The 26,771-nt window shown below is 40.9% G+C and overlaps 1 protein-coding gene across 1 annotated transcript in view; it reads right to left on the bottom strand.

Moving 5' to 3' along the window:
- Positions 1-560: 560 nt before the first annotated feature.
- SEC63 (SEC63 protein translocation regulator) overlaps positions 561-26,771 on the bottom strand; it is a 99,386-nt gene continuing 73,175 nt past the window's right edge. The window contains exons 12-21 of the mRNA XM_090037634.1: positions 26,343-26,497; positions 23,009-23,156; positions 21,236-21,318; positions 16,200-16,259; positions 15,818-15,976; positions 13,894-14,052; positions 12,736-12,837; positions 2,772-2,870; positions 1,573-1,677; positions 561-991 (exon numbers count right to left, since the gene is read on the bottom strand). Of these exons, the coding sequence (XP_089893760.1) occupies positions 848-991; positions 1,573-1,677; positions 2,772-2,870; positions 12,736-12,837; positions 13,894-14,052; positions 15,818-15,976; positions 16,200-16,259; positions 21,236-21,318; positions 23,009-23,156; positions 26,343-26,497 (1,214 nt within the window). The 3' untranslated portion in view covers positions 561-847. The remainder of the gene's footprint in view (positions 992-1,572; positions 1,678-2,771; positions 2,871-12,735; positions 12,838-13,893; positions 14,053-15,817; positions 15,977-16,199; positions 16,260-21,235; positions 21,319-23,008; positions 23,157-26,342; positions 26,498-26,771) is intronic.

Below are 26,771 nucleotides of genomic sequence, written 5' to 3' on the forward strand. Positions count from 1 at the left end.
GAGTTTACCTTTTACAAAAGGTGCTCCATATAAGCCACTAACTTTGTATTACATATGGTCCCACAATTATTTTCAGACATATATTTTATCAAAAGACTCAGATCCTGCACTGATCTGCTGAAGTAGAAGCTTAAAAATGTTTTAAGCCATTAAGAATTATCTTAATAACTAATCAAGAAAGTTTATAATTCGCAATATAATTCTGGGCAATGAAAAAAGGCAGTAATTCCAAAAGGCAGCCCTCAAGACTCTATGGAATGTGGCTACGGTTATGATGCCAATTTACGAAAACCATGATAAGTTAAACAAAATGTTTTAAAGCTATGAATGATCTGAGCTGTATCACTGCAAAATATCAAATGAATATCACAGAATTTACTGAGATCAAAACTTGAGCAGATGTTATTTCAAATCAACAGAGACTTGAGATGTCAAACATACCTACATGTTTTCTAAAATAAATTCCTAATGCAGAAAAAGTGATTTAAAGATTGCTTCTAGCTAATAGTACTGTTTATTTTATTGGACCCTAAATTGATCAGACAATACGTAGCCCACACTTTTGGACATTTATAATAAAAAAGCTTTTATTTTCAATTGAAACAAATGTACCATCCTGCACTTAAAGGCTGTAACAGGCAATGAGCATCTTCCAAGTTGTACCAATAGCAACAGATTTGTTTGACCTTCACTGGGAAGTCACATAATGCACTCATAATTGGTAAAGAGAAACTAAACTCAGCCATCTCAATGCTTCTGCACTGTGTTTCTTGTTTATTGTACAGTTCCACAGTCAGACCAAATGTTTGCAGTGTGTGCAAATATTGTAGTCAATTAGTAGTACTGTTTAATCATCCTCCTCTTCCTCCTCCTCCTCCTCCTCAAAACTGTCTTCAAAGCCCTCACTGTCCTCCTGGTCCTCATCACCTTCTACTACTGTATCCCATTGTGGATGATTTTCTGGTACTGGTTTAGCTTCATGAACTTCCAGCTGTAAAGGGTGTTTGGGGAGACACAAGAAAGTGGTATGAGCCAGAAAAAGGAAATGCACACCAATTAGAAACAATAGGCAAAACAGTCACATTTTGTAGCCCCACTAAGAAATTATGAATAAGGAATGTAGTGTGTTGTGTGTGTTAATTAGTCTTGCAAAAATAATTCTTTACTATTTGATTGAAGGGGGAGGGCAGAGAGGGAAGAAACCAAACAAACAACCTCAGAAAATGAGAAAGCTACAACTGTAACATTTATCTACATGTGCCAGCTGAGCTGAGCCTAAGTAAATAACAACTGGTGTTCGTGTACAACAGCTGGAATAACTGCTGTTATTTCCTGTAAAAAAAATCTGACTGGAATCTATCATCTTTAAGATTAAAGTTCCTTTACTAATGTTCCTATTATACCAGGTGAGCAATTTCCATTCAGATTTGAAATGTTAATCTTAACAAAATGTTGATCTAATTTGAAAAATAAAACGTTTTCATGTTTGCCACAAGGCTGAATATAGCTATACAGAAGCAACACCTGTATTGAATGATTTTAAACAGAAAGCCTAATAGGGTTAAATGTCACCTTCAAAGGTTTAATCTGGTCCAAACCCATATATGAATCCGATCTTAAATAAACCGTGTATTGGTAGTTTCCTGGCTTGCCTGGTGCAGGGAACTTCAGTTCTACCTAGAAAACACAATTAATTTACATTTTCTTTTGTTGTGAATGGATCTTAAAAGACTCTACATGAATATTTGGCTTTTGTACTTGGGCATGAAAAAATACTATAATCGAAGTAGTATTTTGACAGATTCTCCTTATATTTAATTAAAGGTGTTTAAGACTGCTACTTTGTCTATGGGCTGAAGCACAGTAGAAACAGCAGCATGATATATGCTATATCTAGCAACTGAAAAATCACAGATGGGACACTTACAGTAATTTGAACAAAGAGTTAATTTTATCACAAGGTCATCTTTTCATTGTAGGTAGCACCCAATTGTCTTTAACAAGTTCTAGGAAAAACTAGTATCAACGGAGATACTAATGGAAATTTAGAGATGAAAGGAATTGTATATTTCTGTTTTTAAATATTCAAAATAGTTGTGTCACATGACATCCAGATACACCTATGGCACTTAGAGTTATAACTTCATAAGCACTACAAAAAAGGTATAGAGCAAAGACACGCTCATTTCCATTCCTTAACTTTGGCAGTTTGGGCAAAGAAAAACAAGTCAACTTGAGTAGGTAGATTTATCTCCAATAAGAAAACCAGATCTAGCTGAAAGAACAACAGTAAGAAACTGAAGTAAAGCAGTGAAAATAACAAAATGCTCGTTTCAGAAATCGTGACTTGAAATTTGTGAACTATCAATTTGTTTTAAAAAGAAAGGTTAATATAGCTTTTAAATTACATTAGTTTAAAATCATATCATGTACATGACTACTAGTCAAACGAAAATCAATCACGGCACCTTCTGATAAGCCTTACCTTCTTCTCATTCCAGAACTGACGTTGAAAAATCCGGAATGAGACTGCCTGTTCTTTATCAGGAAGTTTCAAAGTAGTGAAAAAGTCAGACTTGCCTACTTTTCTGTCAGAGACGGGGCACAATTTGCCTTCATCTCTACTTGCACCATTTAAAATTTAGATTAAAAAGCAATAACATTCAGATCAGATTATGCATTTCTACTGCTATCTCATTTAAATAACTCTAGTGCAGTTTAAGAAACAATGCCTACAATGTTTAAGAAACAGAATTCCACAAATACAATACCTCTTCTCTATCTTTTAGTGTACAAACGTGATATGGCATAGATACTAATGTCTGTTCCTTTCTGTCTGCAATATACAGCCACCACCATTCTTGTTTTTCCTATTTTAGAAAAAAAAGAATATGAAAATCTAGATAGTACAAATACAACATTTATAAGGATTGGTGTATCACTCTGGTTTATTATAATGCACATTGTAATTTTTTCTTACCTTATCTTTGCAAGTGTTAAAACATGCTCCACACTGAAGGCTACTTACTAAAAACTGCTGGTCCTCAAAAGTTTCCTTTGTGGATTTGTGCTTAAGGGGTAGGACATTTCTGATGCTGAACTGTGGAACTCTTTAAAAAACTCTTCTTTGACATATATGAATAAACTGAAGAGAAGGAAACTTCAGCAACATACACCATATAAAGAGAGTACATAGAACGGCAAAATCATTCTCTTTCCTCTAGATTCTCAACTGAAGAGCCATGGCCCCTTGGGAGGTCGTGAGCAGGTTTCATGAGGTCTGCCCAGCTCGGCCTGGCACTAGAAAGAGCCACCTTGGCCCCCTGAGGCTGAGGTGAGTCCTGAGTTAGGGGTGAGGTCAGGGCCCCCACGTGCAGCCCCACAGCCTCCATCTTATCAGTTGGGTAGGTGAGGCTTCACACTCCTGCTGCCTGGGTGAGCAGGGTGCCAGAGCTCCCTGCTGCTGAGGCTTGCCCACTGCACCCAGGGTTGGGGGCCAGGCAGCTGCTGTTGCACAGGGGGGTTGTGGAGTTTTTATAGCATTAGGGGGGAGCTCAGAAAGAAAAAAGGTTGAGAACCGCTGCTCTAGACCTGAGTGATTCCAACATAGAGCACATGAATGCTCAGAGGCAACTCTCAAAAGAACAAGTATTAGTAAGTAACCTCTCTTTCTTTCAATTTTGAGGGCCTCAATGTATTCCCATTATGGGAAAAGCAATACATAATTAAGTAATCTAAAGTTGTTGCCAAGATTTTTGGCTTTAGTCATGGCAGGACAGGATGGGGTAATCCTTATGACTGAGTCGACCCGCATTTGCAGAAAAGGAGGATGACTATCTTTTTCTGTCTTTTTATTCTCCTGAGTAACAGAATACTTCTTCTCATTTCTTGTACCCTGAGAGGATTCAAGAATGACTCTGGAAGTGACTGCCTCAACTCCAGTGCTAAGCAACCCACATAATACAAACTTCTTCTCCTTTGGAGCACGGTTCTGCAATGCTGGAGAAGCTTTTAGTAAAACCACAAAGTGATTTAGAAGCTGTGCATGTGGTGCTGAATAGTTTATCCAATCACAGAAGATGATTTTTGAGATAAAAACCCAGTGCAGAAGCAGGGACGATGAGGTGTGCTTTTGGTACTTATAAATAGAGACTTACAATTTTGCAGATTTTGTGGATTCCACTAAATCTGGGCAATGCCCACTAAATCCATGGAGGGTGCAGGGAGAGGAAGAGGGGGAAGAAAAAACTTTATGGAAAATAAAATACTGGCTCCCAAGAGGCTGCTTGCAAAATGGCTTTTGACCATGCCCCTGACCACTGATTGGCTGCAAGGGCTGTCTGTCACATAGCCCCGCCCTCTCCACATACTGGTGGGAAGGGTTGGGGCTGCCCTTACAGCCAATCATGGCCAGCCCTCGTAGCCAATCAGCAGCATGGGGAAGGGCCACATGACAGGCAGCTCTCTGCCAATTAGCAGCAAGGGATGAGCACCACGCTCCACCTGTCAGATGACTGCTGGCCCTTGCATTCTGTCTGTGAAACTGGCAGCCAGCAAACACAAATTAGGCAGGTCCCTACTTATAAGAAGGCACCTTTACAGAAGTTGGGCCTGATGGAACAGCAGATGCAAGAGGTTTTGCAGACCTCTGAGAAACCCAAGAACACCGTGCGCTTCAAAAATCTTTGCTTCTGACACAAGAGCATAAAGGCATGGCAAACAACACAATGGGATAACACATGTCATTCCTAAACACACAAGACATCTCTCTCAGAATTTAAAGCTAAGCTGGATGTACATTGCTTAAATGTCCTATATGGTTTAATCTATACTAAAATTTGAAACCCCCCCATAAATTTTAAAGCAAGAAGTTACTAGATAAAAGAAAGCTTCCCTTGAACAGGAAATAAGATCCTCCTCTCCTAGCAATTTTGTTCAGCGCTTTAAATATACTCTTTTGTAAATGACAGCGCTTCTAAAGTTACAGAAACACTGTAATATTAAGATAACACTAATATATCAACTATAAGGCAATTATATGACTGAAGCTTTGTCTTCACTGGATATTTAACTCTGTTAATGAATGTTCTCCTTAACGTGCTCCATGTTCATACATCATCACCCAACAGCTGTGCAACAAAGGAAGACAGCCAGCATGCTTTCAGCAATTAGGAGGTCAGATTAGATCAGATCCTGAATTAGCTTCTTTCATGTTTTGCTAACCCAAGCCAACTGCAACAAAAATACAGGACCACAGCCACCTACAACAATTGTTAAAATTGTTAAAACATAAGTGACAACTTTCGACCTATCTGGCCCCTGAATGTGGTCAACAGCCGTGACCAAACAGAAGTGCATGGCTGCAAAGCACTTTAAATGGGCCTGATCCCACAAAAATCTGAATCCTCACCGCATGAGGGTCCAGTTGAAAACATTTCAAAACATAGTGTCTTCAGTAACTTCTGTCTGCACTGCCTCCCAGCCTGTCACTGTTTTCAGAATGGGAGGGGGGAAAGGGAGCAGAGGTAATTTGGTCTGGTGTTTTTTCAGCTTGCACTGGAAGATGGGGCAGATAGACTGGAGCACCCCCAAGGTGAGGGTGTTCCTATCCACCCACCCCACCCTTCAGGTTCCTCAGCCTGGCTGGGGAACCCCTACATGAGCTCCCTCTGCTCTCTTTCCCCTCTCCCATTCTGAAAACAGAACAGGCTAGGAGGGAGGATGGGCCATTGTTAGGGGAAACAGGCTGCAGGCTGGCAGCCAGCAGCTAGATTCCCCTCCTCCCTGTCACCAACAGTTTGGTTCCGGAGATTGCTGAAACTCAGAATGCTTTCTGTAAAGCATTCTCTGGTACAGTAGGGAGCTGCACTTCTGTCTGAGCCCATGCTAGCCAGACAACCACTTCTCACAACCTTCAAGGTCACCCCCTTGTCATATATTACCATCTACCTATGCTCAAATCCCTGCCTTGAAACTGTCAACCTACACATAACTCTTCTCAGGGAGTTCAGTCACACACTGTGGGCAGTTTCTCCAGTGTCTGGTACAGGTACCTAACTGGAGGCTATCACCAAAATCTTGGGCAGCTTTGTGCTGAAATAAGCAAAACCTAGGACTCTGGACTCTTGAGAAGGAATTTCCAACCATGCAAGAATCTATTCATAGTTTCATAGTTTGTTTCATAGTTTATAGGGTCGGAAGAGACCTGAGCAGATCAAGTCTGACCCCCTGCCTTGGCAGGAAAGAGTACTTGGGTCATATGACCCCGGCAAGGTGTTCATCCAGCCTCCTCTTAAAGACCCCCAGGGTAGGAGCCAGCACCACTTCGCTTGGAAGTTGGTTCCAGATCCTAGCCACCCTGACCGTGAAGTAGCGCCTCCTGATGTCTAGCCTAAATCTACCCTCTGCCAGCTTGTGACTGGTATTTCTTGTCACTCCTGGGAGTCCTCAGGGGAACAGGGATTTTCCCAATGCCTGCTGGTCCCCTCTGACTAGTTTGTAAATGGCCACTAGATCCCCCCTCAGCCTTCTCTTGTGGAGGCTGAACAGGTTCAGGTCCTGTAGCCTCTCCACGTAGGGCCTGCCCTGCTGCTCCCTGACCATGCAAGTGGCCCTCCTCTGGACCCTCTCAATGCAGTCCATATCCCTCTTGAAGTGCAGTGCCTAGAACTAGACGCAGTACTCCAGCTGTGGCCTGACCAGTGCCACATAGAGGGGGAGGATCACCTCCTTGGACCTGCTTGAGATGCATCCGTGGATTCATGACAAGGTATGGTTGGCCTTCCTGACTGCATCTCCACACTGTTGGCCCATGTTCATTTTGGCATCAATAATGACTCCTAGATCCTTTTCTGCCTCTGCACTGACAAGTAACTGCTGGGCAGCACATGACTGGCCATCTGTGAAGACAGAAGATAAATGGGCTCAAGATGAACCACTGGAAAGGCTAAGGATAATTCCAAATCCAATGCTACCTTCCTTTCACAACCCCCTTTAGAGAAAGATTCCTATTTGTTACAAAATATGTTCTAATCATTTACCAGGCTATCAAGGTGGACTGAATTAGGTAGAGAAACTGTTTAGAGGGAAAACAAATCTCCTGTCCACTAAGAAATTAAATCAGTTTGCTATGGAGTTTTTGTCCTCACTCAACGTGAATGGGAAACACCAAGCAAAGAATATCAAAGCTTGAGGGGGTGGGAAGAATAAGCAAAATTCTAATTACTGTTCCACAATAACAGGCAAAAATAAGAGCATGCTCATATTAGGCAGGAGCATCACAATTTAAGAAGTTTTTTGGGGACTGAGTGACTCTGCTTCCAAAGTATGTTTCTAGAAGTCCTCCTCAGATGAGGTTTCAACATCTTTTTTTCTCCCTTTTGTCATTCAGAACCTTACAGAGGGAATCAGGATTCCTTCTTCACAGACAGCTTCCTAGATTACTAACATGCCAACATTTTATGATGTACTCAGAGGAAGTCTCCTGTTGGAACTATACATCCATTAACACTCAAAGGGAAATATATTATTGAAATATCAGTAAGTTCCTTGAAAGCAACTGAATTAATGCAGTATTTTGTGGTTTGTGTGTGGAGGGGCTTGGGGCGGGGGGAGGAGAGAAGGAGAAGAGGGGAGTTTTGAGGAGAACAGTGCTTCTGTTCACAGGACAGGGATGGCATGTTACTCATCCTGAGCTGGAAATCAGCCAAGAATGTGTACTGATAAAAGATACCTTGATTATGAAAGCAGCCAGCATGAGAGAGAGTGCCTCATGCTTTAACCCCCAAACCTGGCTAATGCCCATTTGAGTAGTATAGGATAGTCCAAAACACCACTCAGGTTCTGAAATGTAGGTGTAAATTTGAACCCAGAAGGCACATCCAGACAAGTGCACACCTGCAATTTGCGGTGCCTCAAGCTTGCTTGTGGTGCCACAAACCACAAGCAGCAAACATGCAACTGTACACTGAGCTACAAATTTGCAGCATGGTGCCAAAATTTGATACCAGGATGTCCCAGTATCAAAACAAAAACAAAAAAACTTGCCACAAAAAGCAGCAAACTGCACACAGTAGCAGTGTGTGCCACCAGAAATGGTCATCTAGAACCATGCTCCAGCTATCAGCCAGGCTCCATGTGGCAGGATTGGTGCCACTGCTGCCCGCGGAGGCCCAAAGGATCCCATGTATGGTTGCTGGGGCCAGCACAGATACTAGCTGCAGCCTCCCCCACCCAGGAAAATCTGGAGCATGCTAGAGTACACATGTAGGGGGTGTGCCCTGCGGCACAAAGCAGTAGCACAAGACTTGTGTGGATGTTTTTTGTGCCCTTGGAAATACATGCCTCTGTATGTGGAGACATGCTCAAGGGGTACATTTACACATGCACTTAACTACAAAGTAGACAAATTTGCACTATGCATGTGCAAAACTATTAAGCTGCAAGAAAATAATTTATGCTGCTGTAAGATAGTAGTGTCATGGACAATGCTATGTTATGGCAGTGTAATTTACTGCAATTAAATGCATGTGTAGATGCTGACTGCAGGCACACATTGTGCCTAATCACCCCAGCCAACCAGGGAACCCAGACTCCTGCCTGCTGCCTATCCATGTGGTTCTGCACTTTCAGCACCCTTGTGCCCCAGCCAAGCCCCTCTGTTGCCAAACACTACCACTTGGAGCCCAGGGCTGAGTGGTCCTGGCATAAACTGCTCTGCCCCAGCTCAAATCGCTGCTGTGCCCAGAAGTAGTTTACTCCAGCTAAAATTGCTCCAGAGTTTATTGCTTTGCATTAAGTACACATGAAGATGCACCCAGGAAAAAGATTTCTCTTTGCCTTGCAGAAATCCAAGGATTGTACATTTGCATGGGGAATGGACCCTCTTCCAAGAGGGGCACGGGTGAAAAAGAAACACTTCCCACTCTGTGTTCCCTTCTCTGGCAAGAGCTGAAAACTAGGCAAGCAGCAATAAAGGAGGTATTGTACCTAAGAGCTGACCCCTTTCTCTCTGCCAGAGTAAAAGTACATCAGCTGAAGCTAGATCAGTACAGTTTCCATTACACTGGGGCTTTAGGCTGGGCTTCATAGCAGTAACAAGCTTCTCTGCACACTTATACATGCTGAAGAGTAGAAATGGGATGAGCCCAAGAGACAGCACCAAGAAAAAGGCTTTTAACAGCAGAAAAGCCCTCAAATTAGGAAGGCAAAAAGGAAAAGATCTAAACCCCGATTTTAACCCATTTGCTAATTAACAATATGAACCCTCTGCCTTACAAAGGAGGCATTTGTTTTTCCCTTTCTAGGTGCTGAGGTCTCTGAAAGCTACAAGCTATTTCCCCTGAGTAGGTTCTGTGCAGTTCTCTGCTCTAAGAAAATCATCATGCTCCTGGCTGAGACTTTCTATGGGGAGTTGCAATGTCAGGTACTGACCAAGGCCCCAGCACTGATTCTCAACCAGAGTGTTCCAGCATGCTGCGGTGTTTTGAGATCCTTTTAACAATACCATAAAGTGCCATATGATATTAACACTATTGGGTATGCAAACACCTATACATAATTCACAAAAAAGTCCAGAGATTTCAAATTCGAATTCATAGCATCAAAAATGTTCTGTCCTGCTGTGGTTTTTGAGTTCTTTGATACAGAAGAACTGCTCTATTTTTCTGTAGTTAAAAACAAGTGAAAGCGAAGAGCTGGCATCTTCCAAAGGGTGCCTTGAGTCTAAGAAGGTGGGAGAACCACTGCCCTAGCATGCCCCTAGCATGCCTCACACTAGCAGTGCTCAGCAGCTTTAGCCAGGAAGAAGTATTTAATCTTTAATGCCGAAGATCTGGCACAAACAAGGGTTGGTGGGCTGAGGCAGAAGGACACATCTTGCCTTGTGTGAGCAAGGACTGACAGCTTATGGAAGGCAAGGCCCAGCTCAACCTTGCCAGCCCATTCCTGGCAAAATAAAGATAGATGACTTTGGGCAACCTATTGCCTCATTCATTTCACCTGGCAGCCTACCATATAATTGACTTGGTAAAACTAAAATCCCTTTCTAAAAGGAGACTTGGACGCAGATTGCCTCAGGGCTAATTAACATATAAAGCCAAAATGTTGCTTCAGTGTTGGATAGTTTCTATAGTTTAAAAAAAAACAAAAACCCTCTTCTGGTGAGTCGAGCTGAAGGGCAGTGGGCTAGTCTTGGGACTTTCAGCAACAGTTATGGCTCACCTCCAAACTCCACATGTGGGAGGCTTGTTAACAAGGAGCAGGATTTGAAGCTTTATCTGAACGTCACTGAAATGCACTTACAACCTCAACTATTATTTAAACATTTTTTTTACTTGTGGTTATTTCAGAGGCCACGAACATAGTTATCTCAACAAAATCAACTCAAAATTAAATTAAAAATAAGACTAAAAATATGTTGAATGTATTTTGTATATTTTGCTTTTTTTAAATGCTTAAAATTCTAAAACTAGTAAGAATACTAGAAATCTCATTGAAATATCCATCCTGCACTAATAGCATGGTATATTTTTAACACAAGACAAAGGAAATCCTGGGTTTTTATTGTACCAGCAACAGCTCAGACTGATTAGCACAAAAATCTAATTTGCACTGATCAGCCTAAAGTGAGGAAAGTAACTTGATATGTTAATTTTCCATTTTACAGTATATCAAGGGAAAGCACCTGCATCTTTACCAGTAGTAGCTTTGCTCTGTGTGTTTAGAATAATAGATGCTTAAGACAAGATGGGTACAAACTGAGACAAAGTGACTTTTAGAAGTCTGGAGGGTTTGTTTTGTTTGTTTTTTTAACTAAAAAATAAGCATCTTATCCAAGTCTGTTTATCAGTTTTCTCTATTCATGGCTGTCCCACATGGACACAAGGGATGGACGAATTTTTAATGTTAAGTATGAATTTTAACAAAATAAAATAAGGCATCATGAGCAGATTATTTTTTTAATTAGCAGAGAAGAAGGATACTACGCAGAAGATATATCTGTATGCATGAGATAAGAATGCATGAAGTACACACAGAAAAATACTAAGGAGGGACTTCATCAATTAGATCCCTTACAGTGAAATGCTACTTGCCATTTCTCATCAGTAATGTCTCAAGAGACAACCAAGGTTGTGTATTATAATGCTGTGTTATTAAAATATTCTTTCCCATCCATTCTTAGACATACTGAGTGAAAGTTATGTTCTCTGGGGCAGGAATTAAGCCACCAGGTTGGTATTAATATTATTAATCATTATTTTTGTTAGTAAGAAACCAACTCTGCCCCCCCCCCCCAAAAAAAACCCAACCAAACAAACAAACAAACCAGGAGACACTCACTGATACAACATTCACACAGTTCAACAGATACAACGCCTTGTAATTAAACATCCAACCCTAATTTGCTATTGCTTGTCACACAGGGGACAATTTCACAGAAGTGTCACTCTCTTTTTCTCTTTTTAAAAACTGATCATTGGTTGGAATTTACAGTGTACGCCTGCTTGAAGCTGGCACGCTACCATGGAAGTGGGCAAAGTGCCCTTTAACAGATGGGTGCAAGTGTAGGCATGCCAGGGAACCAGTATGTTCATGAAGTTGGAATACCAGGGCAGATTTTTACCTAAAAATGTCAAAACTGCAATCTGTGCAGTTTCTGAATCTCTGGCTGAGGGAACAGAAGAGAATTATTTATTTAGGAATATGCATAGAATGAAGTTACAGCTCTGGCAAACCCAGACCAATCAACTGCCCAAAAAAACTTTGTTAAAGCAGAATTAAGGATGCCTCATGGCAACAGCTGCCTTTCCAACATGCTAAATCTGATCACACTTAAGCATCTGAAAACTAGGAAACAGAATTAAGGTACATGCCACCTCTACAATGCAACTTTAAGTCTGCCCCCTTGAGCTTCCATTATCCAGTACAGGTGGTGTCATAAATAATATATGGACAACGTGTAGCATTTATCTGCATACACTGCAAATGGAGGCACAGTGTTAAATGCAGTTGTACTAAACAGCGGAAAGATTAGTTGAAGCAGATTTGAAGACTTACCTCTCACGTAAGGAGAGATAAACACGTACTTACAAGTACACCTCACCATAATCCTGACTTTTGCAAGTTTTAACTTCAACCCTGTATGATGCTCTTGTCATGGGAACTGTCAGAAGTCTGCTGGCATACATGACTGATCCAACACGCTTAGTGAGGGGTAAGTAAAGACAATGTCTTGGAATAAATCCTCAGAGGAACAGGCATTTCTTACCCATCAACCAAAGCAATTAGGGGAAAGAGGTGATTTCCTTCTCCTGATTAGGGAGTACTGCAGAGAAGAATGGTCCCTGACTGCCTTTTCTTTTAAGCCTAATGGAACACCAATGGGGAAGAACTGTTAGGGAATATGGTGGTATATGAAAATAGAGCTGTTTGACGCTGGAAAAGAAAGTGGACCAGATGTCATGTTGCCATGTCTGCTCAATAGGACCTTGGGAGTTCAACACAAGGTTTGATAATCCAGTGAAAAAAGACATTTTTCCAAAAACAAAACAAGTAAACAACAACAACAACAACAAAAAGCTACATTGCAACCACTTTTTTTTTTAAAGGCATGACTAGAAACAATGTTACCCCAGGTAAGTTAGTGATTTTAAAGTAAATGTAACTATTAATTATATACTTTTGTTGAATTAAGTCTCATCTTGCAAAACTCTAATGAAGCCTGATATTACTGACCTCAGGAAAGTAAAGACTGTAAACAGGATGCGTTATCTTTGATTTGGTTTCCAAAAGAGCCCGCTCCTTTCGCTGTATACTTTGTTGTAATTCTTGCCATTCCTGTTAAAGACAATAAGGATGTAAAAAATTATGCTGTAACCCTAGTTATACCTTTTATTTTTAAAAATGAAATCTCAGTACTTCCAAAATAGTGTACAGATAGCACAGAAACACTTATGCCAACGTGCACGTTATATAAAGAAAAAGGCAAGTTTAGTCAGTGGTCAAATTCCATAGAACAGTTTAAAAGAAAAAAAAAATTAAACAGCCTGGAAACATACTATAGCTCAGCTACACAGACACCCTTAAAATAAACCAATTCAATATAAAAAAAATCGGAAGGACCACCACATTGTTCTTCCACAAATCTCTCTATTACAAACAACAATACAAAACAATGACAGCTAAGCAGTTGGTAGGCAATCATTATTTATGGCATTTAACTGTCTCACATTGTTTGTTACAGCCACCTGTTTTCTCTCATCTTCTACTTTAGATTTATGATCTTTGGTGCAGGCATCAGCTTTATGGCATGAGAGCAGTGCCTAGCACAATAGCGCCAAACCCCTTCCTGGGCTTAGTAGGAATTAATGTACATCAGCTTAATTCTCAATTACCAGATTTCTTATAGGGAAGCATGTATACTAATTCTTCTCCCACCACTGCATGTTTGTAGCATGCATTATACAAGACTTAATAGCTCCTGTGCATCAATGACTTTAAAATTACAAGGAAATCTTGTACCAGAGAGTACTGTCTATACAACAAAATACTGTAGGCATGGAATCTTACTGCATCTGAGTTAATTGTCAAAAGAAGTTTAAAAACCTCAGAACATTCTTTCCCTAAAAATCAAGCTGTTCATTTCTCTTGTGATTTTAACACTTCATTTTCCCCTCCATAAGGATTCTTGACTGTTCTCCCTAAGGAACAAGCTTCATTGCCACACTCCAACTGGCAAAACAAGGCTTGATATAAATTTCTCCCGAGAGATTTAGATGTTACTCCTTCCACCTTGTGTTGCTCAGCCTGTACTAGCGGTGAGAGAGAGATAAAAATACTTGCTCCCCCAAACCTTAGAAGCAGCACCACCCTCCATCACAAAATGAGGCTTACAGCTTCATCATCTTTGTTGTGTTTTTCATCTTGCTCTCTGTCAGAATCTCTATCGCTTCCATCCTCTTTTTCACTCTGAGAGTCTCTGTTAGTTTCTTCTTCATCAGATTCGCTCCCTTTATCAGAAATTTCTTCATCTTCCTCCTTTACCACAACTTCCTAAATCAGAAATAAAAGAGCAACTCTGTAATTTAGTTTGATTGTATTTATTCTCAAGGGTAGAATTTTGCTTCCCCAAGTCTGAAGGTGGGATTTCAAGTCCTATACCAAGATTTGTACTTAATATTTGACCCAACAATATTTGGTGGGTACTATGCTGTGTCAGTTAGTCTCCCTCAGATGAAATGCAAAATAACTTCATGATCACATCTCACATCCAAGTGAGAATTAATCCCTCATTGTACTGAACAAACTGCAATGTCCAAGATGCATACGGAACTGATATTTAGGTTGTGTGCACACATTCAAATGATCTGGGAGAATTTTCCTGGGTTTGTTCTCCTTCTAGAAAAACTTACCCCAAAACGTTTGAACACACATTTGAATGCTAAGCCCCTGAAGAGCAGAGAGCTTGCAGTGCTGATGCTATACAGCCAGGGGTCCCATGTGCACATAGCTCAGCATGCTCTACAAGCTTCCTCAGTCTGCCTGGAGACAGATAGCCTGTTGCTCACTGGACTCAACTGCTTTAGCCAGGCAGGAAGCAGAACACCTTTGCAATTCCCACATTGTGCTGCAGGGAGACACAGGTTGACCCTGAGCAGTCTGGTTTAGTCCAGCAGAGCTGTCCTGTGCACTACTGCTATCTCCTGGGGTGGGGGGCGGAAATGGAGAGGGACAAAATACCTTGGGATACTGGAGGACTGTGCTGTAGCTTCTCTCAGAACAGAACATGTACAGACATCAACTCTATCAGGAATATTTTAACCTGGGTTGTTCTCAGGGTATTTTTCTCCTAAAGCACCCATTTTTATTCTGGGAGAAAAATCCTGAATATACATACACTTGTGGTTTCCACTGGGAGAGCAGTATCTCTCCCAAGAGAAACTGAATGTCTGTATATGGCCTAAGTTCACTTCTCAATATTAAAAGCAAAGTGCTTTAAAATCCAATTCTGCATTCAGAGAGTAACCTGGATATCTTGCTAAGTGGTGTCTTTTCAAAACAAAAAGTGTTTTAGTTCAGTTGAAGGCAAAATTATATACTACATCTATAGAATGGGGAACTTTATCATAGAAACCAGGGATTCTAGAAAGGATTTAGGGGTGCGCAGTAGTGAAATAAGCATGAGCTTGTGACAAATAAGGCTACTTAGTAAATATATAAAGGCTATTTTACTTCCACATTACAGAATTGGAGAGATGGATACTGGACAATTGAATTCAGTTTTAGAATCACATTTCAAAAAGGATGACAAAACCTTGGAGATAGTAATGAAAAGTACCCTCAGAAATTACTGGCAAGCTGGAGAAAATGTCTTATATAGAGGGATTAACTGCACTCAATCTACTAAATTCATCAAAAGATGACAGAGTGCATGTGATTATGGTGTGTAAGCATCTTCAAGGGGCAAAAGTAGCAGTTACTAAAGGACTCTAATTTAGCAGAGGAAGGCATAAGAACAACTAATGGAAGGAACATGAAACCAGAAAAATTCAACTTAGAATCAGACACACACTTTTAATACCCAGGTTGATCAACTACTAAACAAGCCACCTAGGCAGGCAGCAGGTTCTCCATCTACTGGTGACTTCTAATTAAGACTGGATGCCCTTCCACAACAAATGCTTTAGTCAAACCCAAGCTACTGGGCTCAGGGCAAGTGTTAAGAATGAAATTTAATGGCCCAATATATTCAGGAAAAGAGACTAGATTTTATAGTCCCTTCTAGCCCTGAAATCAAGTCTATGAATTAAAGACCAACCCCATTAGCTTGCTTTTGCTTCTGCTGTTTTGGCTGCTGCAAAGGTGGAGGTGCAGGTTTCTTTTTCAAAGGTTTCTTTTTCTTTGATTTTGCAGCCTTCTTGGTTCCTTTATTCTTTTGTTGCCAACCTTTGCTTTTAACTCTGTTGGCATCTCCTTGCTGTAAGAAAACACAGTGATTAAACAGCAGTTAAAATAAATTTTTTAAATTTGGGACAACTAGATTCACAGATTTAAAAGCTTTATCTTGTAAGCCAAAACTCTGTAGGATTTTGTGAAGAGCTAAGTGAGAAGTGTATGAATGAGTCATTCAAAACCTGAATGAAAGTTCATTTCTTAGCCAGGAAGATAAATACTATACCATGGCTTCATTCTTCACTTACCCCATCCTCAGTAGGTTGTTCTTCTGCTGCACAGATGGACTGTTCCTTTTCAAACACTTCCTGATTATGGAAGAAAGTAAAAGTCCATTAGTTTCCATCTGTGCCAAACAAAATTGATGTTTGGAGAGCTATACTGTCACTCTGACATCAAACTGAACTTAAATGGACTAAAATAGAATTTTTTCTTCAGTATAAAGAACTCTGTTTTCAGTGATAATAATCACAGAAAACTAATTTACTAGTACTAAAAAGCAAAAGTTCAAACCTTTGTACAAAACTTCGCAACACTAACATAATAGTACTTGTGTTAAAAGGTTTATAATGATAGTCCTGTCTTGTTCTTAAGCATTTACTTAACCTACAAAATATAAAAATTCTGCATCACAAAATTAAGCAGCAGTAATAAAATGCAAGTTCTTCTCCAGTTACAAAAGTACCAAAAAAAGAACAACTCAACGTCCAGGATACTATTCATGGATTCAAGAGCAAAAATCAAGCCAGAAGCATGATAAATAGCAAAGTGTAACAAATGACAGAAGACACAATCTTTATGCCCACCCCCACCCAGAAACCATGAAACTCTTGCATAACTAAATACATTTTTGCATTTGTTGTTTAGCTTTGGAAGCTAACACTTGGCACAAACATTTACCCACTTAATTTCTTACAGAAAACTGTCCTGTACTAAGATTGCAAAGATGATTTACTGACAGTACTATGAATACCTAGTATTAGCATGAGATCTCAAAGATATCAAACATTCAGATCTTGGGCACCTCTAAACAAGGAATAATCTGCAACAAATGAGGAAGAGGTCTTACAGATGACAGCTATCTTTATCACATATCCCTGATTCATCCCCAGAACAACCACATACTGAACAAAGCAGGAAACCTATGGAAAATAAATTAATCTAATCTTATTTTCAATCAGAATAAGAATAAAGATACAATTAATGCTACTAAGAAAGAATATCAGCTTCTCATTTAAAGACACTGGCATTATCAACAGTCCTGCCTATTTACTAGCAAAAATTTGACCTATTCAATATTTTTTTCACAAGTACTAATAAATTTATATATCCAGGTTAAGAAATACAAGCTAGGAAAAACGAGTATAGGGTGTATGTGCTACCTGAATTTGACCCCATCACATTAAAGGGCTGTCAGACCTCGACCAGAGAGTTTCTTGCAGGCTGAACCCAGCCAAAGCGTGGAGTGGTTCTGGTTCCAGTATGGGATACACCACAGCAGCAGTCACTCCACAAGGGAGCAGCAGTGGGACTGGCAGCTGAGAAGGTGGGACTACAATGATGGCAAATGGCAAAGCGGACAGACAGCAATCAGGGATGCATCAACCCTTGTTCATCCTCCTGGCTCCAATCCTCATGCTCACCAGGGCCCAGACAATTACTCCTACCCAAACCCCCAACTTCTGGGTTGCCCACCATTAGCCTGGAAGGACAGAATCATAGAATCATAGAAAAGTAGGGTTGGGGATGACCCTGGGATGACCTCAGGAGGTCATCTAGTCCATCCCCATGCTAAAAGCAGAACCATACCCAACTATATCATTCCAGCCAGGGCTTTGTCGAGCTGGGCCTTAAAAACCTCGAGGGATGGAGGTTCCACCACCTCTCTAGGTAATCTGTTCCAGTGTTTTACCACCCTCCTAATGAGAAAGTTTTTCCTAATATCCAACCTAAACCTCCCTTGCTGCAACTTGAGATCACTGTTCCTTGTTCTGTCATCTGTCACTACTGAGAACAGTCTAGCTCCATCTTCTTTGGAACCACCCTTCAGGTAGTTAAAGGCTGTCAAATCTCCCTTCAGTCTTCTCTTCTGCAGACTAAATAAACCCAGTTCACTCAGCCTCTCCTCAGAAGTCATGTGCCCTAACTCCTGAACCATTTTCATTGCCCTCCACTGGTCTCTCTCCAACTTGTTCAAGGGCGGAGGGGGGGGACCAAAACTGGACACAGTACTCTAGATGTGGCGTCAATAATGGAGAATAGAGTGGAATAATTACTTCCCTCGATCTGCTGGCAACACTCTTACTAATGCAGCCCAATATGCTGTGTGCCCTTGTTTCCAAGAGGGATAACTGCTGACTCAAATCCAGCTTATTGTTCACTGTAACCCCCAGGTCGTTTTCTAGAGAGCTGCTGCTAAATCAGTCAATCCCCAGGCTGTAGCAGTACATGGGATTCATCCATCCTAAGTGCAGGACTTTGCACTTGTCCTCATGAGATTTCTTTTGGCCCAATCCTCCAATTTGTCTAGATCACTCTGAATACTAACCCTACCCTCCAGTGTACCTACTACACTACTCAACTTGGTGTCATCTGCAAATTTGCTGAGGGTAGAATCCATCCCATCTTCCAGATCGTTGATAAAGATATTGAACAAAACCATCCCTAGGATTGATCCCTGGGGCACTCCACTTGATACCAGCTGCCAACTAGACAATGAGCCATTGATTACAGCCTCTTGAGCCTGACAATCCAGCCAGCTTTCTATCCACCTTACAGTCCATTCATCCAACCAACCATACTTGCTTGCAAGAATGATGTGGGAGACAGTATCAAAAGCCTTGCTAAAGTCAAGGTATATTCCATTAAATACTTTCCACCCCTCCACAGAGCCAGAGTCATCATTGAAGGCAATCAGGTTGGTCAGGCATGACTTGCACTTGGTGAATCCATGCTGACTGTTCCTCACAACAGTAATCCAAAATCCACATTTTCCATGATTAAAATGAAACACCACTATATACACACACATATATATGCATGCTGCCCTGAAGAATTAGATTCTATCCCTCTCTGTCAGATTTCTTACGTGATGCTAAGCAAATCCTAAACTAGACTTCATGTAAGTGGTCAATAAAGACCATGTAAGTGGTTGGCTGTAAACAGAAGTTGCATTTCTCTCAGGAGAAAGCCTGTAGTCTTCACTTCAAGTACCTGTGAAGTATGAGAAATAAAATGCACTAACAATTTTTCTCGGATATTGCTATGTACATCTATAAGTTAATTGTGGCTCATTTAGCATAACTGTCCTGCGTCCCAGAGACAAGTCTGTCAGGCTATGTGCTCTCTGTGGCCACCTACTGACAGAGAAGCAGCAATGCAGCTTGGAAGGCTACACGTATAAAGGGCTATTTTGATTCGAGTTGAATCCCAGTACAATCAGAACTGCCTATAATGAGAGGTCTGTTTAAAGCCCAACTACGTGTTCCTCATTTTCTGGATGGCTAAGTCAAGTCCCTGGAGTGATGTGCAGGATTGTCAACAATCCTGTTTAAGTTATCCAACTTGCATATTGTAATTGCCTAACCATAGTATTATCTACAACGTGGAGAACTCATAGCTAACTGCATATTTTGAACTCAAAGTAATAACTAATGCAAAGTACTCTGAAAAAATTAGACACCCAGATTTGGATAAGGTATTTTTTTAGCCTAATCTTGGGGCCTCATTTCTCCATCCAAGAAATGAGGATAATTCCCCTTACACTTTTGTGGGATTCTGTAAAGATAAATCAGTATAATATAGTATAGGCCATGGAAAAACCATAAGAATATTAATCATTTACTTCATGGCAAGTATTAAACAGGTGGCATGTCTACACATGAATTTACAAACACCTAAACTTAATTCATCTTAACCTAAGGCACATTAAGACGATTTAGGCATGTATCTAAATGTGGATGCCTTAAGACGCCTCGCTGGGCTGCCTTGGTCAGCACTCTGGACAGCCCCTGGAAGGTGGCGGCAGCATAGCTGGGCAATGCCCAGCACTGGGGGTGGAAGCCTCCAGTCCCTCTCAGATGCAGTTGGCCTGGCCCCAGCTCCAGCTCCCTCCCTGTGTTCCTGTCTCCCCAGCGTCAGATGAGAGTGAGCCGGAGCTGAGCCCATGGGGCCCTGCACTGCTGCCAGGCGCCACCAAGAAGGTGACACAGAGGGTACTGTTCTGCAAGGCACAGATGCTGGAGCTGGAGCAGTGGTTGTGGCAGCAGCAGTTCCTGTCGGGGTGCACTAAGTTGATAGAGGGGGCAGCAGGCGCAAGGGCTCCTGTCAAATCACAAGGGACAAGCCCCCCTGTGACTCCCTGCCGGGGAAGGGGGCAGCACAGCATGGACAGGGCTTTTGCTAGCAGTTTCCCCATACCTCTCTCACAGGGTGGGTTTGCTGGCTAGGCAATGTAACCCTGCAGGGGCGGGATTCATGCGCCCTTAGAAACCCGTTTGGTCTTGGATCAGGTGGGTCAAGGAGAGAGCTAAGCCTCCACCACATTGCGCCCAGCCTGCCAGGCCTGAGCTGTGCAGAACCACCAGATGCTTACACAGGACAGAAGTGGACAGAGCAGGGAAAGCCATGCTGGGGGCAGACACAGTCCCAACCCACCTGCTGTCCCGCACAGGAGCCCCAGCACAGACTTCTAAGAGCACCTGGATCCTGCGCATGCAGCAAGGCATCTCACCCCTACAGGGCTATATTTCCCAGCCAGCAAAACTGCTCCAAAAGAGAAGCATGGGGGAGCTGCTAGCAAAGGCGGTGAATTGAGTGAATAGAGTGGCTTCTAAGGTTTCTGATTAAGTGAACTTGGGCACACAAAAGCTTGTGGAGAGAGAGATTTAGCCATGTTAGTCTGAAGTCAGTCAGAAGGCAGATATACACCTTTACAGACTATAACTAAATTAAGAGATTAGTGATCTTTAGTGAAAATAAATGTATTTAAGATATAGACTAACTAAATATATATATATATATCTTATTTAGTTAGTCTATAAAAGTGTGCATCTGACTGACGTCAAATTAATGTGGTTAAATACTTCTTCTCTCTAGCATTTCTAACATGAAAACAGATGGTCTTGAGGAGAAGTGATTTAATAATTTTAACAATAGCAGTGTTTGATTTAAGAACATTTTAAAAATAAAATTATGAATAAAATTAAGCAGCTAGCTCCCAACACAAGAAATCCAGTTTATCCCCATAATGCAATATAAAATAGCAGATTTCTTGACTACTTACTGCCATTGTCTGTCTTGTTAAAGTGACCAAAACAGTGACTAGTGATCCTACTGTAATATTGTTGCTGTCTTCATCATCCAAAACTAAGATAAAAGAAAATAAATACTTCCATTTAGCCTTTATTTTTTTAAATAGTTTCACACTTTTTCAAAATTTAAGCATTACTAGAGGGAGAAAGAAATTTGAATGCAGTCAGCTGACTCTTCAAGAACTAACAGAAACTTTAGAATACTGGTGAGCCCCCATCCCAAAAAACCCAAACTTTTGACTATACTTTTGAACACCACCAATTTATACATTATTATAATGAGGATTAGCATAAACTACATTACAGAAACACTGAAGTTACATAATAAGTAGGAAATTCAAAGTCATGGCTGTTGTGGGAAACAATTCTGCAGCATCATACATTTTATATTACTAAAATTTTATGTTTTAGATATATTATACTCATGTGATAAATATATCTATCTCGAGATATCACATAAGAGTATAACATACACTAAAATTATATACTCCAACATATTTTAGTTTGAGTATAGTATATACACATAAATGCCACATATTAACAAGGGGACCTAGTTACAGTTTTTTAATTGTATAAATGAAGGAAAATCCATCTCAGTTTCAGAGCTGCATTCACAGTCCTGCATCCCATTTCTTTTTCAGAGAGAAGAGAAAGAAAAAATAAAATAAAGCAAATAAAGAATACTGCAGAGGAGTTTGTAAATAACACTGATCACTGTCAGTGGGACTAGTGAAATGATTGGTAAATCTCTCAGATTAACGTATTACTGTACTCCTACTGATTGCTAACTATGTGCATTTTTCCTTCCCAAGTATGAAGACAGAAAAGATTAATCCTACCTTGCATAACTTCTTAAAAAAGGTGCACATGTTAAAGTTAGAGTATGCAGGGGTAGGGACAGTTTTTGACAAGCAATCAGATCAGTATAGGCACCTCCCCAAATTAGTAAATGTAACAGACTGATTTGAAATGCACAGTATACTCTTTTTACTTAAATGTATATATGTAGACTCTTCAACATTTCTAAACACCACGCGTAAAAATAAGTTCAGCAGGCACACATGCCCCTTGTTGAGGACCATGTATATGCCGAATTCAAGACTAAGCCGGGTGAAGAAAGATGTCAACATTTTGACTCTGACAACACTGATATTCATAATGAAAACATATTTATTTTGCAAATATTTCCAAGTCTTCCAAATATCTCAGAGGTAGATTAACATTAAGCTTTTCCATTAGGAAGATGTTTGAACGATCTATTTACTTTGTTTAAAAATAACTTTGCAGCACCCATGTAACAAATTTCAGATAACCAGAAAAAAAAAAAGAGAACAATGTATTCAATTCAAACTGAACACTAATTAATTACAATATGGCTATCCAAAGTAGAATTTGTGCACAAGACAGTTTCTCTCTCTCACACACACACACAGAGGATCATTAATGACCCAGACACACACACACACGCTCATATTTAGGTTTACACAACACTAAATCAAACACTACCATCAATACCGCTTGAGGAAACTATTGCTAACCTAGGAATCTGTCAGTCGTTTTGATGTACTTGAGTTTCTCAAGCTATAAAGTTGACATGTAAGAGCCTGTCATTCAGGAAAATCCACCCTTTTCCAGGTTACATATATAATATAATGAACTATTTAAGAGTTCTGAGCAGATTGCTGCCAACAGACTATCAAGTCGTCAAGAGGGAAAACATGTGCATGAAAGGACCTCCCACTTACCCTGTGATTTTATATCCATGGTGACGTGTGGAAAACTGCCAAGGACAGCCATAACTTCATCGTATTTCTCATCTTCTAGGAAATGTAGTAAGTTGTGGCGGTCAGATTCTTTCAGACTCACCAAGTCCTGGATACTTTTGATTTTGTGCTTGGTTAAACAATGAAAAGGGAAAAAGAAAAAAAATTCACACTACAGAAAAATCTTGCCAAAATGAAACTCTAGTTAATAATATATTACTTACATCCTAACAGTGCAGTGTTCATTTGATGCACGCACACTAAAAACTCATTGGAAAATTGATTTGGAAAATACATGTCCCATTCATGCTTACTGTACTTGCATTCAAATCACTGTTGTTAAAACTGAAGTAATAATTTATACAATACCTATTATTTTAACTGGACATTTCAGTAAATGAGGCAAAATAGCTCAAACATCTTATTAATCTTGCTTCTATATTTTCTGGTTCTGTTTTGCATAAATAAAAAAATCCTGAACTTTTTGCTATATGTTGCAATGTTAAGAAATTAATAAAGAGAAATGTATTTTATACACTGGTCTGGTAGTCTATACATAAAACAGTCACTGCTGATAAAATCTACAGACAGCATCAAATAGCAGAGCGATAAATAGAGATCTGGGTTTTCTGTTTCCCATGGGGAAACAGAGAAAACTGCAGATTTTCCTCTTTACCAGAAGAAACCATGGATTTCTCATTTTGGGAGAAAAACCCACAAATTTTGAAGTTTTGCATAGAGCATTCTGCACGCTGGCAGAGTTCCAGCCTGCAAGGGGCTGGAAGGGAGCGGGGGAAGGATGGTCAGGCAGGGAGCACCTGGTCCATGTATATGCACATGGCCACCAGGCAGCCTGGACAGCAGCTCCCATAGGTGGGGGGGAGGAGATTGAGACCCCCAAAAGGGAGGGAGGGAAGGAGTTGGCCAGGGCTAGGGCTGGGACTGCTGCCCAGCTGGGTAGTGTGTGGGGCTTGGGGTTGGGGCTGCAACGTGAGGCCACAGGGTCCCAGCAAGGAGCAGGATAGGGCTGCAGGTGGTTTGTCCACGGGGGAGGGGCTGGCACCTCACCACTGTGCATACTTCCAGGAGGCAAAGGGAGGGCCCGTTCCCTCCAGATCTGTGCGTGAGGCAGGCGCAGGGGCAGAGTGGGCTGCCTGCTGCATGCTCAGGCTCCCGGACTGCTGCCCTACCCAAGGGCCTCCACAGGCTGGCAGGTGCAATCCAGGGCTGCAGGGCAGAGCAGGGCCATGAAGCAATCTCCTTGCCACTGCAAGGTCCATGCTGCCCTGGCATGGCATCACCTGCACGCACAGCAGCAGTGACACGCACAACCCTGAGCCACCATCCCTGGTGCTGCCGCCCATGCAGTGAATGTATCGCCAAGGCAACATGGGGCTTGCAGTGGCAAGGAGATCCCCATGTGGCCCCACTGTTTCCTGCAGTGCTAGGTTGCAAGCACTGGGCTGCAGAGGCCTCAGGGGAGGGCAACAGCATGGCAGCCCAAGTCTGCAGCCTTCCCAATACACATATCTGGGAGGTATGGGTCCCTCATGTCCCCCAGGAGTGTGCGCAGCAGCAGGGAACCACCCTCCCTTTTCCCCCGTCTGAGCCCACAGCAGGCAGGCAGCAGGCAGGTGAGCCGGGCTCCACTTTGCTGCAACAGCCACTGCCTCCTGCGTGGGGCAGAGAGATGTGGACCTGGGTCCCTGGCCCTGTAGCCCTGGCACCTGGGGGCCCCCTCCAGCAGGTCTGAGGGGAACAGGGGAGGGGAGGAGTGAGGGGCCTTTCATTTTAATCATGGCTTTTGGAGTTTTTATGACAATTTACGATTTTTTATCAGAGATTTTGCAATTTTTTTTTTTTTTTTTTTTTTTTATCAGGGAAAGCCAGCATCCCTGGTGATAAATGACAGTAACGGGTTGGCCATAATTCAGAGCATTCTGTATCACATGATAATATAGGTCCATTCAAACAGAATGTGTTTTAATATAGCCAAATGTACAGGTCATACATCTAAGGCAGTTATACCCAACCAGAGTGCCATAAGAACCTTTAAAGGGTTAGTAATATTAGGTGTTCAGTGCCTATATATGATTCACAAGATTAACCAGAGCTATGAAACAGGAATCTACTATGTCAAAAACTTATGACCGGCCATGGTCTTTGAGTTTTTGCAACTGAAGAATAGGTCTATTATTCTTCTGCAGTCCAGATATGAGTGAAAGCTAAGAGCTGGCATTTTTGAGTGAGCCCTGAGTCTAATGAACAGTAACCCTTGGATCTAAAAAGGCTGAGAACCACTCACTTAAAAAGGAAGCGTAGGTCATACCTATAAAATGGGGAGCTGCATCCTGGAATAGTGTCTCAGAAAAAGGATTCAGTGGTCACAGTGGACTAGTTCCTCAACACAGTGGACAAGTGAGAAGCTTTGGCAAAAACAGCCAATATGTTCACTGCATGTCTAAACAGGTCAAAATTAAGAGAAGGGAAGAACTCTGTTTTTCCTCTATATAATACTGTTTTGACTGGCATTGGAAAATGGTGTAATTCTAATGTCCATATTGCAAAAGCAATGTTAAAAAATTGGGGGGGGGAATACAGAAAGATACATACTAAAATGAATTTAAATGCTGGAGAAAATACTCTGCAGCAAGTTAAGAATCTCAATCCATGTAGTTTACTAAAAGGAAGACACAGATGAGTGGAATACAGTGTTTGAACACTTTAACAGGGAGAAAAATACCAGGTACTAAGAAGTTCTCTGACCCATGCAGAGATGCATAACAAGAACCAATGACAAGATTTGAAAATCAGAAAAATTACATTAGCAATAAGGCAAATTTATTAGTGTGATGGTAATTAATCACTGAAACACGCTACCAAGGAAAGCCAATTGCTGCTAATTTCAGTGTTGATTGATGGCTTCAAGTCAAGCCTTTCTGGAAGATGTACTTTATTTTCAGACACAAGCTGTTGGGTATAATACGGGTTTAATTGGAGGAAATTTGATTGTCCAAGCCATACATAAGGTTAGAAAAGATCATCTAACAGTCTAACCCTATTGAAGAAGCAAGATATTGTTTTTGTCCAGCATACCTACCCCAAAATTAATTATACTATGGATTCTAACTCTCAGAACATGTATCACAGTCATTCCACAATTCATTTATAAGACAATCAGAGATGCATTTTAAGGAACCACGCAATTCAGGCATTCAAGCTATGAATCAGTAAGTTTGCCAACTCATAAACAGTGTCACGGTAAAGGAAATAATACTTAGTCATGCTCATCTTTCCATTATCAAGAGCTTCATACCTTTTTATTATTGGAAACTCTCCTATGATTGTCCTCTTCAATGTGAGGTAGCTGCAGAAGTGGAGATTTGAACTGCTGAAGACCTTGGACAGTCATTTGGGAAAGCTTCATGCAGTTTTCCAAAGATCCCAACGATGGAGCACGGAACTCCCTTTCTTGGAGAGAATGAAATATACAACATCACTTTTTTATATTTTTTCCTGTACCTTTAGAATTTTGTGATATATTGCGTTCTTAAGGAAGACAATAATGACCAGTCTAATGACCATGAAGGGGAGATTATCTTGCTTGCATGCTAGCAAGATAATATATATATATTATATATAAAACAATTAAAATTATATATAGCAGCAAGATAATTTGTATTTATAATTTTAAATTCAAATATATTTTAATTTAATATATTTGTTAATTTAATTTACTATTTTA

The sequence above is a fragment of the Crocodylus siamensis genome, chromosome 1, assembly GCF_052110815.1.
Source record: "Crocodylus siamensis isolate JL-2025a chromosome 1, ASM5211081v1, whole genome shotgun sequence".
NCBI classification, from domain to species: Eukaryota; Metazoa; Chordata; order Crocodylia; family Crocodylidae; genus Crocodylus; species Crocodylus siamensis.